Raw genomic sequence first — 17,788 nt, forward strand, 5'->3', positions numbered from 1 at the left:
TCTGCTGGTGGTACTCCCAGTGTCCAAGTCCAGAGAACTTGGAGTTGTGATGTTCCAGGATAGAAGAAAAAGGGTAGCCCATCTCCAGAAGATAGAGCAAGAATTCTTCCTTCTTCTACTTTTTTGTCTTATGAGGACTCTCAGCTGATTGGATGGTACCCACCATAATGAAAGTGGATCTTCTTCATTTAAATTCTAATCAACTTAAATGCTAATCAATCTCAAGAAACACCCTCAGAGACACACATGGGGTAGCCCAATCATTCTAATCAAATAACAAACCACCTGGATATACCTTTCAGCAGAAGAGACTAGGGCTTAGTACCCACTGAAGCATTGTGAATAATTCATGCTTTACCAGCTATCTGGGCAACACTTAATCCTACCAAATTGACACCCCAAAGCACCATCATATTATTGATACTTACATTCTAATGTTTCAGTATTTATACTCTAAACTCATCAGTATGGAAACACTGATATGTAGAGACAAAAACATTGAGGATGAAGATCTATGAAGAAGCTTAACAGGGCTGTGATATATTTTAACCCTGCAAAGATGGACATTCTGAGGACAAGGGAAAACAAGGGCCTGATCATTAGGTTACTAATTATATTGTCTCTGATTTAAGACTATTCAAGGCTGCTCCTCTTGCTAGACTGTAATATAAGGAAGAAATTTCCCAACATAGATTCTTTAGATGAAGTATTGGCCACCTCCATCATTTACATTATATCAGTTATCTATTGCTACAGCAATACAATATGGCCTACAGCCAGAAACCCCCAGTAGAGCATGAGTTTTGCTCATGTTGTGAGTTTGTGGGTCGGATGGGTGTTTTAGCTGATAAGCACAGGGCACCTTCATGAGTCTTGCAGTCAGTTGTATGTAGGCTGGTTGACTTTACTGGTCTTGGATGGGCTTTCTCATATGTCTGAGATCTTGGACAGAACATCTAGGATAACTCAGTTACTCAAGGTGGCTAATTCTCTAGTGGATTTACTTAGATATGTCAGAGGTATGTGTGTGTGTGTGTGTGTGTGTGTGTGTGAGAGAGAGAGAGAGAGAGAGAGAGAGAGAGAGAGAGAGAACGTGCAAACAAGTTATTTTAGAACCTAGATCTGAAACTTGTAAAATGCTACTTCTGCTGCATTTTATTGGCCAATTCAAGACATAGGATGAGCCCAGATTCCAGGGAGTGAGAAAGGGAATACCTCTTGGCAAGAGAAGTTGTAAAGTCATATTCCATGGGTGTGGATGCAGGAAAGACAATGATTGGAGCTATTTATGCAAACAATCATTGGGGTTATTTATTAAAACCATCAACTGCATCTATTAAAATTTATCTATTTTCTGAAGGCTGCCATATTGGTCCTGAGCGTCAAAAGAGTTTATATGCACATACACGAGAAGGTAAAGTTTTATGTCAACTTAGAGTAAGAATCTTATACTTTCCCAATAATAGGCTTGTGTATATCACCAAGGGGGATGTTAAAAAGTAATCCGGAAAATTTTCAAGATATTCAGGAAATTCCCCTGTGCCTAAAGAAGGAATTGCGGCTACCTTGCAGATCTTGTTTGATTGCTGTCCTAAAATTCTTATCAGATTCTAATTATCAAGGAAATGCTATTCTTTCAAAATGGGACACATAATTGTATGAAAGACTCATTTAAATGACTTTCATGAATCTGTCTCAATCTGGATTTTACCTCCTTTTTAAAAAGAATAAAAAAAATTTAACCCATAATCTTTTAGACCCTACAATCTGTCCAAATCACACTTTCTAAATTTATCTTCTGATGTAAAATCCCACACATATGCTCTCAATATCAAACGGTGGGTTTCTGTTCCTTCTGCCCCTTCTACCTACAATGTAATAGTCCAGAGTCTCTTCACATCTAAATCTTAGTAATCCTGTAAGTACTTGTTTAAATATTACTTGTTTCGAAAGCCTTCACTAACAACAAAGATGCACCATTTTCCTCTTTATGTGGAATAAAGGAAAAAGTATAGCAATGAAAGTCAGACAGACCTGAGAACAGTTCTGCCATTCACTTATTACTTGACCTTAAACAAAGTGCTTAATTTTGCTAAACTTATTTTTCTTAATTTTACAAAGTGGGAATAATACTTCCATAGTGATTATAATAAAATACTCTATTTAAAATTTCTAACGTTTAGCAGGTTCTTGATAAGTGAGGGCTGTTTTGTTTTTTTTAAAATCCTGTGTACAAGCCATTACCTTATTATTTTCTGTGGTGTATGATACTTATCTCTCCTACCTGTACTTCCTCATTCTTAAGGATGAGGGTTATGTATGTCCTCTTTCTTATTACTGTCCTCCGCATTTTATAGATGAGGCAACTGAGGAGCCACAAGATTAAGTAACTTGTTCAAGGCCAGATAGTTAGCAAATGTAGACTTGAGATTTGAATTTATTCTAGGCTCTGTTTTTTAACCCCCTACCCTTTACTGCTTTATGTTAGTCTGAGGTCCCTGGCAAATGAAACCCAAGATCCAGGTTTATTTGGAGCCAAAGGGACAAGAGTGGAGGACAAGGGAGTGAAACTGGAATATGAAAAGAATGAAAATCTTAAGAATTGGACTACTTTTCCATCCCACCAGGCCCTCTGAGTTCAAACTGTGGTTTAGGGGATGAAAGAAAGTAGTACTGTCATGGGATAATAAGTGTTAACTGCCTGTACTTTCAGTTGTGCATGCTTGGTGGAAAGACAGTACCCTTTGACATCCTACCACATGCAGGAAAGCCCAAGGCAGGAATCAGAAGTAAGCAATTCGGGGACATAAGAACTGTACCTGTGACAATATGACCTAAGCTGATGGGAGCTGGTTGCCACAGTAATGGTGCAGGAGGTAGAAATGGGCCATGGTGACTGGTAAGTGGCACACAGAAGGTATGTGCTACATGCATCTTAGCTAGTAAAGAAGAGAGTCAATGTGTAGAAAAGTACTGTAGCCACTTTTCTTGAATTTCAACATTGATGTGAAAATGACAGAATTGTTTAATTTTATGTTAGGAGTAGTCTAGTGAAAGAGGGAGCATTAAGAATTCTTGCCTCAAAAATTCAGAGTTTCATGGAAAATTTGATATTGATCTATAGTTTTCATCATTTGTTGTGCTCTTGTCAGGTTTTGGTAACAGTAACTCTGGCTCCATGCAATGAGTTTGGAAGGGTTCCCTTCCTTCTGATTCTATGGAATAGTGTGAAAAGCATTGGTATTAATTCCTATAAAGAAGTTTGGTAAAATTTAGCAGTGACGCCATGTGACTCTGGACTTTTTTGTTGTTGTTGTTGTTGGTAGATTTTTTATTGCTGATTCAATATCATTACTTGTTATTGATGTACTCGGGGTTTTTGCATCGTCTTGGTGGTTCAGTTTTGGTAGATCAAATATGTTTAGAAATTTTTCCACATTTTCTAACTGGTTAGCAAATAGTTTTCCAAGGTAATCCTTTGTGATCCTTTGAATTTCTTTGTTATCAGTGATAATATCTCACTTCTCACCTGTAATTTTATTTTATTTTTTTGTTTGTTTTTGGTTGATCTAGCTAAAGATTTATCCATTTTTTGACCTTTTCAAAGAAACAATTCTGTTTCATTGATCTGTTATATTATTTTTTAGACTATTTCATTTCTTTGTGCTTTGATCTTTATTATTTCTTTTCTTCTGTTTTAAGGTATAGTTCTTTTCTAAGACTTTGATATGCATCATTACATTGTTTATTTGAGGTCTATTTTTTTTGATGTAGGCACTAGTTGCTATAAACTTCCCTTTTATTATTGCTTTTTCTGTATCCCAAGGGTTTGTTGTCTTTCCATTTCCTTTCGTTTTGAGGAATTTTTAAATTTCTCTCTTGACTTCCTTAATAACCTACTGTTCACTCAAAAGTGTGTTGTTTAGTATCCATCTGTTTATATAATTTCTAAAGTTGTTTTTGCTTTTGGTTTCTAGTTTCATTCTATTGTGCTCAGAAAGTATACAAGATATGATTTCATCTCTAAAAATTTTGTTGAGACATTTTGTGGCCTAATAAATGATATACAATAGAGAAAGTTCCATGCACTGATTTATGTGTATTCTGTAGTTGATGGGTGGAATGTTCTGTAAATGTTAAGTCCATTTGATCTATTGTGTAGTTTAACTGTGAGTTTCTTTGTTGATTTTTGTCTGGATGATCTACCCATTGGTGGGAGTGGAATACCAAAATCTCCCTCTATTATTGTGTTAAAACTTATCTTTCCTTTTAGGTCTAGGAGTGCTTGTTTTATAAAACTGGATGCTCTGACATTAGGTAAATACAAATTTATAATTATTGGAGCTTCTTGATAGGTTGATCCCCTGATTATTATATAGTGACCTTCTTTTCTGTTCTCACTGTTTTTGTCTTAAAGTCTATTTTGTCAGATATAACTATAGCCATATCTTCTTGTTTTCAGATTCCATTCTCTTGGAATATCATTTTCCATCCTTTCCCTGTCAGCCTATATATGTCCTTACTGATTATATGAATTTCTTGTAGGCAGGATATTTTTTAATAAATCCATTCAGCTGGCTTATGCCTTTAAATTTTATCATTAATGAAAAGTATGAAAATGCCTATTATGCTGATTATCTTCTAGTTGTTTTGAATATTTTTTATTCCTCTCATTCATTTTTTGTGGTTTGATGATTTACGGCATTGATAATATTTATTTTCTATTTGTCATTTGTGTATCTATTCTTTTAGGATGGTATATACTTTTATATGCTAGCATGATGATAGCTATCTTTCCTCAAATTCTGGATGCATAACTCCCTTAAGTATCTTTTGTGACACTGGCCAGGTGGTTATGAATACACGTAGTTTTTGCTTATCTTTGAAGGTGTTTATTTCTTCCTCAATTCTGAATAGCTTTGTTGGATATAATAATAAGAATGTTGATTGATAGTATTTTCTTTTAGAACTTGAACTACATCATTCCATGCCCTCACAGTATATAGGATTTCTTCTGAGAAATCTTCTATTAGTGTAATGGAATTGCCCTTAGTGAGTAGGCAATTTTGCAGATTTTAAAATTCTTTGTCCTGTCTTTGGACAGTTTGACTATAATATATCATGAGGAGGATCTTTTCTGAACATGTCTATTTGGGGTTCTATAAGCCTTGTGTACTTGAATGTTCATGACTTTCCCAAGATTAGAGAAGTTTTCTGGTATTATTTCATTGAATATATTTTCTATACCCTCAATCTTTATTTCCTCTCCTTCAGGTATGCCAATGATGCAGACATTTGATCTTTTAATGGTGTCCCAAAGAGCTTATATTTTCTCTATTTTTATATTCTATCTGAATGTGATATTTTGAAAGACCTTGAGTTCCATTCTTTCTTCTGTGTCATCTATTATGTTCTTGAGGCTTTTAATTGAATTTTTATCTGACTTAAGCTTTCCATTAAGATTTCTGAAAAAAATTTAATAAGATCTCTATTCTCTTTGATGAATTTCTCATCTATGTGCTGCATTGTCTTCCTAATTTCATTTAAGTGATCTGTATTAACTTGGATGTCATTGAGCTTTTTAAAAAATCATTCTTTTGAATTCATTTTTTATACATTTTGATATCTTTGGAATATGTTACTACAGAGTTATGATCTTTAAAAGGTGTTATATTGTCATATTTTTTCATATTTCTGTGTTTCTATGTTGAGATTTATGCATCTAATGGAATGAATGGTTCTATCACTTATGAAATATACTTCCTAATGACTTTCTCCTAAAGATGTGTCTTGGGTATCAGTTTGTTGTGTAATGTTGAGTTTATTTACAGCTGTATTCCGTAGTGTATTCTCCCAGTAGCTTCTTTGGCTGTGATTAGTGAGTTTGACACAGTGTATACATATTGGAGTCAGAGAGATCCACTATCTCTATGGGTCAGCCAGTTGTTTGGACACTGTAGCTGTGAAGGCAGAGAGGCTGTAGACGACAGTGTGTGGAATGCACAATGGGAGTTGTCAATAGACAATTGAGTGATGGGAGTTGTCAATAGACAATTGAGTGATGAGAGTTTCCTCAGGCACTGTTGATGTTGGCTCTGTTGCTTGGGAAGTTCTCTGGTACTGGGTGAAGCGCTTATCCCGATTTGACACTAGTGTAGATCCAGGTGTTTCCTGGGAAGAGGTGGCTGATGGTATCACAATGTTCCCTCTGTGGCATTTACACTCATTCTTCTCTCTAGTGCATGATCAGACAAGGGGTGAATGATGCAGGGGATCCATCATACAATAGCAAAATTGTGTTATTACTCTCTGTTGCTACTGTGAACTTGCTTCCCCAGGATCAGGACTTCAGGACTCCTCCTTCCATTATGTGCATACTTGGGGATGGGGCTTTTCTTTCCCATATTATCCGAACCATAGTGTCCACCAAGGATCAAGTAGTTCTATCACTTATGATAGTGTGGGTCAGGGAAAATAGAACACAGTGAAATTCCTCTCAGCCGAGGCACTTATAGGAGTGGACAGGAGCAGAACACAGCTGGTGCCCATCAAATTTTCTTTCTGGACCTTCTTAGGCTGCATGCCAAGGTACAGATTGATGGCCGGTGGCTTTTCTCCCCATGATTTTTTTCAGTTGTAGTACCCATTAGGGTTGGTACAAGAATGGATCACATCTAAAACTGAGCAAAATTCCCCTTGGCAGAGGTACCTAGGGGAGTGAGTGGGAAAAGAACATGGCCAGCACCAGGCAAATTATCTCTAGACCCTCTCAGGCTTTGTGCCCTGGGGGTGGGGCAATGGTTGCCACCTCCCACCCCCCTTTGATTTTCTTAGTAGTAGTACCTGGCAGGGATCAAGTGGGAGTGGGTCATGTCTGGAGCCAGGCAAAATTCCTCTCAGTTGAGTGAGAGTGGAATGTGGCCAAACAGGGCAAGGTATCTCTCCAGTCTTCCTAGACTGTTCCCTGGGGCAGGCTATAGCTGGAGCTGCAGTGGTGTTGCTCCATCACACCTCTCTATATGGGCAGAACAAACAGTAGAACCTTAGTTCTTTCTCTGCCTTTTTAGTGACAGGCACCCATGCATAAATCTGGGAGAGAAGTGGCAGGAACCGTGGGGCAACTGCCCACTGTCCTGGCACTGTATGAAACCACAGGCAACTGGTCATACCCCTGGTCTTAGAGGCAGGTTTCTGATCCCCCAGTTCTTGAGGGCAGCACCTACTACTCCCATGTGTCACACCTCCCGAGTAGCACTCCACTGAAACAGCTATCAGTTGAGTCACTGCTGTAGAAGGTCTGAGGGATCCCAGAGGTGGGAATATGAAGTAGCTGATGCCTGGAGATGTCCAAATTCAGACAATAGGTTCTTTCTTAAGATGCCTCCTGGTTCCAGCCCTCTGGAAGTTCTATGGGAGTTGAAAGTGAATTCCTATTTTAGTCAGATGACTGTGAAGATTTCAGGCATTCTGTGTATTTAGGCTGTAAGTCTGTAAAGACCATGAAACTTCCTAATAGCTAAGATTGCCACTATCTCTACTGTTAGAGGTTGCTAGGACTCTTTTTATCTTTGCCCCTCCTGAGGGGAGACTTCCCTTCCCTTCCGCTGTAGAAATAGGTAGTAGGTGATGGAATATTTTGTTTTTCTAGGCTCCTGTCCCAGGTTTCTGGATTTTACAAGATTTCCATTCTTCTACTGTTGAATTCCAGTGTTCTCTCAAGGTCATTGACCTCCCCAGGTCATCCACCTGTTTGGTTTTTTCTTTGTTAAGAAGCAGGGGTGCTGGGTGCATCTATTCAAACCACCTTCTGACTCTACATAATTAATATATAAAGGAAACAATAATTAGTTTTTGAACTATAATAGTCCACTAATGCAATATCTAGTGATTTTTAAAAATGTCATAAGAAGCCGGGCGTAGTGGTGCACACCTGTAATTCCAGCCACTGGGGAGGCTGAGGCAGGAGAATATTGAGTTCAAAGCTAGACTCAGCAACTGCAAGGTGCTAAGCAACTCAGTGAGACTCTATCTCTGAGTAAACACAAAATAGGGCTGAGATGTGGCTCAGTGGTTGAGTGCCCCCGAATTCAATCCCTTGTACTAAAAAGAAAGAAAGAAAAAAAGAAGAAATGTCATAAGAAAAGTATGGGTCAGGGAAAATAATGAGTCCTACAATTCTGATGTCTTTCAGAAGGCATGTTTCAATGATCAAGGAGAAACAAACCTAGGTGAAAATGCTACTTTAATAATATAAAGAAAGAAAGAAAATAATTGGGTTCAGTTTTGCCAATTTTATTGAACCAATAAAATTCCTACTAATAACAATGAAATAAATTTCTGCAAGTATAAATGTGATACAGTTTAACAAAACCCATTGTTCTGTACCTATAAATAGATTTTCAAAATGTCATAAAAAGTGCAGTTATGAATTGTTAACATGTTAATACACAATTCCTTTATTTCAAATGTGTTTGTCTTGACTCACTAACAGTTCCTTCCACATCTGTTCAAATAATATTACCCATCCCTCGAAAAACAAAAAATAAAAAAACAAAAAGAGGCATTAAAGCACTAGAATATTATAAACTGACCCATTCAGGTCAGCTTTAGTCAGAATTGTAAAATCAGCAACATAAAAAAAATAAAACCTAGTTATACATACAAAAAGCTTTCATGGGTTCTAAAATCTCCTTAACTGCTGACTCATGTGGCATTTAAGAGTTGAAAAGGCTTATATGGTTAACTACCTTAGACTATATCTACAGCAGGGTCTGGTTTGCCAGAACAAGTTTAAAGTGGCTGTTTTATTAAATTTTCTATTTTCAGAATTGAAACTATAAATATAAGACTGCCATTTGACACTGAAACTTGCGTGAATCCTAAACTGCATCAATGATCTATTTGATAAAAGCTTATTCTAATTTAAATCCTTATAGAGTAAGAGACTGATATATATATATATATATATATATATATATATATATATATATATATGTGTATATATATATATTAGCAGTCTTAAAGATCATATCATCCGCCTTAACATTAGTCCAAAGTCACGTGCTTCGTAGAAAAAAAAATTACAGTAACAAAGCACAGGACTACAAAGGCAAAACATCACAGCTTTTGATTACACTGAATAAAAAGTACCAAGGAACGCAAAGGATAATTCTGTATTAATACTGATGAATTAAAGAACTATAATAGACGTTTCACAGCATGCTACATATATCGCTCACAACTTAAGGATAAAATGATGCCTATAATTGAAAAGTCAAGAAGTTGGCAATCTGATTTCATGTGCAATTCAGCTACAAAGTCTTAATATATACATTCATTATGTAGCTGCCTTGCAAAATCAGGATTAATAAAAAGAGTTTTCAAGTTCAAATTCTATTTCATAAGTTAAAGGATACATCCAGTTCTTCCATGACCAGGAAAGTTGTTTTCAGGTTTGAAGGAACTAATCCAAGTGGCAAGGCCGCATTCCAAGGTGACCTGACAGGGTTCTTGTTTACCTTGCTCAGACTGTGTGTGGATGTGTATATTCTATAAGCACTGAGAAGATGCCAAACTGGCTTGTGATTTGCTTTCACTGTCTATCTTATTTTGGGTTAAAAGAGTTAATGTGAAGAGAAAGAGGAAGGGAAAAATTGTACTTTCTCTCCAGAGAAGACATATGAATGCAAAGGAAATATTTGCACTAGAAATAGAGTTTGGATCACTTTCCTTGGCGAACAAGGGTACCGTTTAACTCAGTTTTTATTTTAGAGAACCAGTAAAATTCATAAAGGAGAAAATTGTTTCTCAACTTTACAAAGGAAAATCCTTGGCCACCTAACTGCTATATTTCCTTTATCCTATCTTTTGATTCTTATCAGAGTTGGGAGATCCAGTTGAAAATGGTGAAGACTGATTAAGAAAGAAATGTGTAATTAGTTTTATTCTATATCATAATGTATACACTTAATGATTTGGGATCCATGAAGAATATTTGAACATTAAAGACTGGAGATCCTCTCTCCTTCTTTAATAGTCTTTCTGTAGAAATTATACATTCATTTTTTTAAGAGGCTAACTTGAGGGGTGCAAGAAAATAGACTGTTTTTAGCAAAATTTTACATACCAAAATTATATTTTATCATATTTAAGACTTACTAATTCTTGATGATGTCCTATGACTATAAAATGGAGTCTTTGTTCTAAAGGCTATTTTATGTTATGCACTGCATTATTTTAGAGTGTTCCACAAGCACTCAAAAGAACTAGGTACTCTATTTTTCCCCCCTATATATTTTTTTTTCTTTTTTAGTTCTGTACTTCATGGTGGTACAGTCATAGTTAGGTTAAAGCTAGAATGAACACTTTATGACACATGATTTAACAACTCTATCAGTCTCCAAGTTGTACTAGGTCACCAGTTCACTCCTGGGTCCTTAGGGCATTTATTGGACACTGCTTCCAGGTTGGGCTATTTATGATTGAGATGGAAAACATCAAATACCACAAGAGAACATAATAATCTACACTTTCAAATAGGGTTCATCTTCAGATGAGATAAGCATCTGTAGATACACATGCCCCATGTTAGAAACTTGTTTCCTATATGTTAGAAACACACATTTTATAGTGTGAGCCATACTGAATGTACATCAACGGGAGGAGAATTTTCAGTTTCCTCCTCTCTGCATTTCCTCTTTTTTAAATTATATTATGAGAATTTGTATTTTCCCTCTCTCTGCATTTCCTCTTTTTTAAATGATAGGAATGGGGGATAGGATTAACGTAACCCAGCAAGTCCTGGTCAAACCCTCATGTGTCCAGTCTTGTGGGATTTTATCTACATTAAATCAAATGGTCTTCTGTGTTCCACTCAGACTGTATAAATACCTCTTTTCATATGTCCTTTTATGACAAATGTGTCAAGGCCCAAACACCACCAATAAAACAAATGTCTGAAAAACCACCCTATTTGTATGCCAGAAATTTCCTGTTCCACTAAAGGGTTACAGGTCAGTCTGGATTGCTAGATAATTTTAACTTTACATTCAAATAACTTGGTCTAACATCAGTATTCATTATCTAATATAGATCCAAGTTTAGGATGGCAATTCAATCACTTTAAAATCCTGCTAAATGCTAAATTCTGTATGGTAGAAATAGTTCAATTTCTGTATCATGTATAAATATAAAGATTCCTACTCTGATAGAAGGCAAAAGTCTTTTATGATTTATTTAAAATATGGAAGTAGTATTACTGAACAACAGAGAGTGAACCCATGAAAAGGTTGGATACTCTAAATTTATAGGCTCTTTGGGGATGAGGTAGAGGAGAGCAAGATATTTTGGCAGCTGGGAAAAGGGTAGAAACAGTATGGGGTGGACAAGATTACACTTGATGCTGCATAACATCTGGTAGGGCATCTAGGGCAAAAGTTGGCCCAAGTATATATAGATGGATGGATGAGGGATTTAGAGGGAACTGAGACACAGCCATTTTCTTAATGAATGAAGAAAAGTAACTCAGAAAAGTAAATGCTGGTGACTATCAGCAGGTGGCTGGTGATGTTTGGTTTGGATTGTGAAAGGCATTCAGACCAATATAGGCTGAGGAAAGGGGAGCAGAGTGCATGTACAGAGGTTGAGGCACTTGGAGGATGAGAAAGCAGGCAGGAAAGGGTGGGCTAAATGCAGGTAGGAGCTCCATGTGGGAAATGTTTCCTTTGTATTAGGTACACAACACTGAGGACAGCCACAGTGTCAGCTTTATGTTCCATGTGATCTTTGAAAGCGATTCATTCCTCACAGGGTTCTGCCTCGACATATACCTCTACCTCATAATCTACTTTGCCCCGGCTATTTTTGTTCTAGGTATCACCTGAGCAGACACTGCTGACTATGCCAAATTAGCACTGAAGTAAGCTCCACATACAGTGGGCATTTAAATTCTGTTGACTGAGATAAATACATTCAGGTTACAGTACTGCTTTGAGGAAAGACTACTTAATTTGATTCTCAGTCTCCACACAGGTATATTAGGGAAACACAGTTTAGGATGATGGCCACCTACAGTGGGTTCTGATTATACAAATTACATAATTTCAAACTCAATCTGGGGTGTGTGGCTCAGCAACAGAGTGCTTGCCTAGCCATATATGAGGTCCTGGGTTCAATCCCCAGCATCACAAAAACAAAAAAACAAAAATCCAAGATTAAAACCTTTAATCTAGGGCTAGGGATGTAGCTTCATGATAGGATACTTGTATAGCATGTGCAAGTCAATGGTTCAATCCCCAGTAATAAAAAAAAAAATTTAAAAAGCAGAAAACTTGATTTGAACAGGGAGCAGAGTAATCACATGTCTTTCAGTTTGGTGTTGAACTATGCTATTTGTACAGCATTACTATTGTGTGCTTTTTACTCCATGTAAGACCATTTCTTTGCATTTAAGATGAAAAAGACCTATGAGATAAAAAGAAGAACTTAAACTCTTGCTTTTTAGAAAAATTATATAGAATTCTTTTTAAAGCAATATAACACAAAACAAAAAGCCTCATATGCCCTGAAATTTGTGATTTTCCCTGATGAATTGTCTTTAGTGTTTAAAAAGAATCTCACCATATTTGCATGCACTCTCCACTAAAAAATGGTGAACTATTTTAAGTTCAGATCTTTGTTTGCTGATAAATTTATTTTGCTGCGGCACAGAAATCTAAGTTTTTCATTAAGAAAACTTCATAATGTGGGAAAGGAAAAAGTTGCCCTACTAATATTAATTAGATTTTAGATGTATTTAAAGTCTTTAGGAGACATTAAAGCACAAATAAAACAGGGGCTCTGGTTCAAATTTTATATGATATTTTAAATAAACTTTACATTTGAGTTTTCTGTTCTAAAAACAGCCCTGTGTTGCTCTGCCATTATTTGGGTTTAAAACCATAATTAAAAGCCAAGGAATTGTCCCAGATTCCATGTTTTCCAACTTTGATTTAAAGAGTAGCCCATGTGGGACAAATTCTTCCTGAGATTGAGACAATATACTTAGTTCATAAAGGTGAAGCAGTCCCATCTCTAAAACCCATTTCCCTTTTATTGTCACAAGCCCACCTGAGGAAACTTAACCTGAAGGTTCTGAGGCACATGCCTGGACCTTTCCATAGTCAAGGGGTTAAAGAACAGGTTTAATTTCACATGGGTGGAGGAGGGGGGCATTTTAATATTTCCTAAGGTGATCTGAAAAATTAAGAGTTACCATCAAAGCTGGAAAACTTGGAATTCCAAAGTAGATATTACTCAAGCACACACAAGTGGATTATTAGACTGATTTTAACATAATAAGCATGTAATTAAAGAATTCACATTCATATGTGCTTTTTTTCACATATATTTGCACATTTAAGTTTGGCACAATGTGAGCCCAAGGTGTAGATTAGCATATCAGATAATCACTTCGTTATACCAATTGAACCAGATATCTCTTTTTAAAAATATCACATTTTTAATATAAAAACTACACTATAAATTACTACATAGTAAATTCAATACTTTGAAAAAATACCACCCTGCAAAACCGCATCAGAATTTCAAGTTTGCAATGGATAAAGAGAGTGGACAGCAAACTCTTGGTCAGATGGGAGCCAAGCCTGGAACGCTGTGCATGCTGCATCCTAACAGGTGCTTTGGCACCTTCACTAGTCAATTCCCCTAGGCTGGTTCATTGAGGTTTATTAATATATTATGTTATTTCTGTTTATAGTTCCAAGTCAACTTATTTTCCTGATTATTAATAAGACAGATCAATGTTGAGCTAAAAAGAAACTTTGCTAGGAAAAAGATCTATTAAAGGCACTAATATTTCTATAACCCAACCTCTAACTACTTATATTTCTGGGGAAAAAGTAAAAAGGAAAAATTAAGTGGCCATTTTAGTTATTTAAACTTTGTTTCCCCTTTTGGTCTAAAGCTCATCTGGTGTCCTGTGAGAATTTCTCTTTCTATTCAATACATAAAAATCATTTTTCTTCCTGTAATACAATTCACCTGCACAAAAATATAGGGCTATTACTTGAAAAGATTCTAAAAAGAAAACAAACACAAGAATAAAAGATATCCTCAACTTGAAAATCCTAAGGTAAGGGAAATCTAATGAACATTTATGCTGCCATCTGTGTTTTGCCATTCTCCTAAATACTTTCCTTGCAGCTAATATGTATCTATATAATTTGATATTGAAGAAAATCAACATATGGTATATGCAATAAACAAAACACAAGAGATCTGGCGTGAGTTCTTTGAATAGTCTCTTTAAATAAACCACCCTGTCTTCAAAAATATTAGTAACTTTTTTTCCTCACATGGAAGATTTCAAATAAGATCCTGGAATCCCAAAATGCAAACTATCTTATATGTTAACAGTGTATAGTCATCTTTGTTTTCTTATCTGGAACAAAAGCTAAAGCAAAGCAACTTAATGTACTGTACCAGAGAAGGATGGCAAATGAAATGGGAAAGTGACTTAACAAAACACTACCCCATGATCCTTTCGTGAGAGAAAAAAGTAGGTCCTATAAAATAAGTAAGTATATATAAACTGAAATCTTTGTGGGAAATATAACGGAAAATTTTAGCTATATTATTTACTATTAAAAATGAATATGTTTTTTAAAAACTAATATGTATGTGTAAAATTCAAGTCACCCTTAATTAACCAAAAAGTGTTTAAGCAGTGCAGTTGTGTCCTACTGGATAGTTGTAAGCATCTCTTTAGGCACTTCACTGGTTCATTAACATAATACAAATTAAAGCTATAAACACATAATGTTGTGCTCTCTGAAGATAGTCTAATAAGCAACATAAACCAATGCAAAAATGTGACTTTTTGGCTGCTTATTCCTCCCCTATGACTTGACATCTTTTTTTAACCAGTTGTCCAAAGAGATTTTTCTGGGGAAGAGAAATGCTTTGGCATTATTAAAAGAACATTTTGAACCCCAGTAAGGTAAAATTGAAAAAAGCCTAGTTCAATAAAGAAATTTACACAAAATTTCTTTATGGCTCTGTTTAAAAGGACACTTCTGCAGTGACTTAATAGGGGGAAGTTGAGTATTTCTTAGAACATATTGCACTCATTTTTTGTTGTTGTTTAATCACATTAATGCATAGAAACACAATTTTTAACCTTTGAATAATAATATGTTTAATCTATTATAGGAAGAAAATCATGGAAACAATTTCTAAAAGCCTAATTGGAAAAATATAGGCATGTAACCTTCTTTTGCTTACCATAATATAGAAAAAACTATAAGAAAGGAAAATGTGCAAAGAAAATTTTTGGTCAGTCTTGTGTGGGTACAGGTTTATATGTGCCAACTGAAAGAACTGTGAGCAGCACTGTGAGCACTGATTATTTAAGGTGACTGAGAAGTACTGTCAGTGATAGGAAGGATTGTGCATAATTCTGCTTTTCATATATACATCTGATATGGAAAACTGAAACTTCCGGTTTAGAAGAGAAAGAAAATTGCTAAATTTGGCATTTCAGTAGCATGCGATAGAATTCATCATGATTAACTTCACATTAAATTATGGACAATGGCTGTATCACATTTCACGTTATCGCCAATAGCAGAAAAAAAAACAACCAAACCCCAAAACAAACAAACAAATAAACAAAAACGCAGTGCCTGACAAATAATTTCCTGGGGACACAAATTTGTGTCCATTGAGCAGCTTGGTTCAACAGCGCATGCTTTTCCTCCACCAGACTTAGGACACAACATGAAAATTTTAGAATGGCCAGAGGAGGTCATTCTTTGCTGAATTCCAATATCTGAAAAAAAATTAGCTTGACCAGATTGTAAGCGCTTTTCCTTATTTAAAAAAATGGGGGGCAAAGAAAAAAGTATACATACACACAAACCCCTAAGCATTGAAGTTAAGCATTAACAAACCAGGTTCATGATTTATGATCAGTATCCAAAAATCCAACTATAAACAATGCAAAGTAGTGCTCCTCAGTATTATTTTTGCAATTGTTAGTAATGTTAAGCATCAAGAAAAATAAAACACATCATTGCACATTACAGCCGGAAAAAGAAAAACAACAACAACAACAACAAAAAACCCAACGACTAATCTTTGACACTAGAGAATTGGATAATTTTTGATGCTATATCACAAATAGTTTCTGATGTAAATCATATGTGAAAAGGTCTTTACACACATGCCATTCTCCCTGGTCAATGGTTCAGGTCAAATGCCGAGTTATAGCCCGAAGGGCATAAAGCAGTTCAGCTTGCATCCTTGCTTCCATTAAAAGTAGATTTACGTGAACCTGGAAAGGAAAATGTTATCAGGTTAGTGAACATAATACACAAAGGGAAAATCTTTAAGGTTTTTCCCACATATTACATTTACAAACATTCTTTATGTGTATAGAGATTATATACAAACATACATGCCTGGGTATATCTATGCATATACAAATGTAACATTCAAATGTGTATTTATAAAGATAGTTCTGCAAATAGTAAAAACAACCCATAATGTCTACAAAATTCTATACTCTTGTTAAGACTATACATTATGTAAAGCCAATTAACCTTTTCAATTACAAAACTAATTTTTATAAATTATAATTTTCCTACAAATTATACTTCCAAGTCATAAAATTTGACATGGCTAAAAATTAACCCTACATTTTTAACATCATATATCTATATATATATATGATGTGTGTACATATTATATATGCATATATATATGTTTATACACACACACACACACACACACAAACACACACACACACCATGAAAAGCTCTTCAAAATTTTACCAGTATTTACTTTTAAAGTGAAACTTTGATGCTGGACACTTTTTCTATGTACTGTCTGTTATTTATTAGCTATGCATAGTTTCCTTAGAGTCTTTCAGGTAAAATTGTGAAAAGCACTTCTTTTAGGAATACTTCTCAGCTGACAGTTAAAATGAATACATGCAAATTTTCAAAATGTCCTATAAGGAAATATAATGTTTTGATATCTTTCTACCAGTTGAATATATTGTTGGATATAGTTTCCTGATGAGTAAAGAAAATTTCTAGATAGAATCTAGAATCTAGAAAAGGAGGAAAAGCTATTGCAAACATATAAACAGGGCATAAAGATCCACCAAGAGATGCTGAAGATAAAATGGGCAATTACCTGAGTGTGACTGGCTTTAAGACTTCAAAAAAATCTGTCAGATACTGAGGTCATAATATTTCTTTGCCAAGGTCATAACAGCTAATTAGTGTCTGTTGGAACCCTAGAAATATTTCTTATTCTCAAACATAGATATAAATGAGACTCTTGGATTTAAGGATTAAAAGGCCTAATACTTAAAGCTAGCTTTTTATATTTTAATGTTGGTTAAAAATCCTTAACATTTATTAGGTTTTAACTTAAATATGATTCCTATATATTTCCTGCAAAAAATATTCTTATATAATAATATTTTGTCTAAAAGGTCCTATATTATATTATCAAAATACCAGATTATATGGGCTGGGATGTAGCTCAGTGGTAGAGTGCTTGCCTAGCATGTGTGAGGCACTGGGTTCGATTCTCAGCACAGCATGTAAATAAATAAAAAATAAATAAGGGTCTATCTATAACTTAAATACCAGTTATTAAATTGAGATGATAAACTATTGTTCTAATAATTCTTGTGGCTAGCTAAAGAATCTTTAAATGGATATGCTTCTGAGTCAAGATACAATTATACCACTAAAACTTATTAGTAGGTTTGGTT

At 35.2% G+C, this 17,788-nt stretch overlaps 1 protein-coding gene across 2 annotated transcripts in view; it reads right to left on the minus strand.

Moving 5' to 3' along the window:
• Positions 1-8,276: 8,276 nt before the first annotated feature.
• Sesn3 (sestrin 3) overlaps positions 8,277-17,788 on the minus strand; it is a 65,767-nt gene continuing 56,255 nt past the window's right edge. Inside the window, exons 10-11 of one of the 2 annotated variants that reach the window (XM_071616633.1) lie at positions 16,223-16,333; positions 8,277-12,462 (exon numbers count right to left, since the gene is read on the minus strand). In XM_071616633.1, coding sequence (XP_071472734.1) covers positions 16,247-16,333 — 87 coding nt within the window. In that variant the 3' untranslated portion in view covers positions 8,277-12,462; positions 16,223-16,246. Of the gene's footprint in view, positions 16,334-17,788 lie in introns of both variants that reach the window. The other variant, XM_027951368.2, reaches the window with a different exon arrangement.

Source organism: Marmota flaviventris, chromosome 9 (assembly GCF_047511675.1).
Source record: "Marmota flaviventris isolate mMarFla1 chromosome 9, mMarFla1.hap1, whole genome shotgun sequence".
NCBI classification, from domain to species: Eukaryota; Metazoa; Chordata; class Mammalia; order Rodentia; family Sciuridae; genus Marmota; species Marmota flaviventris.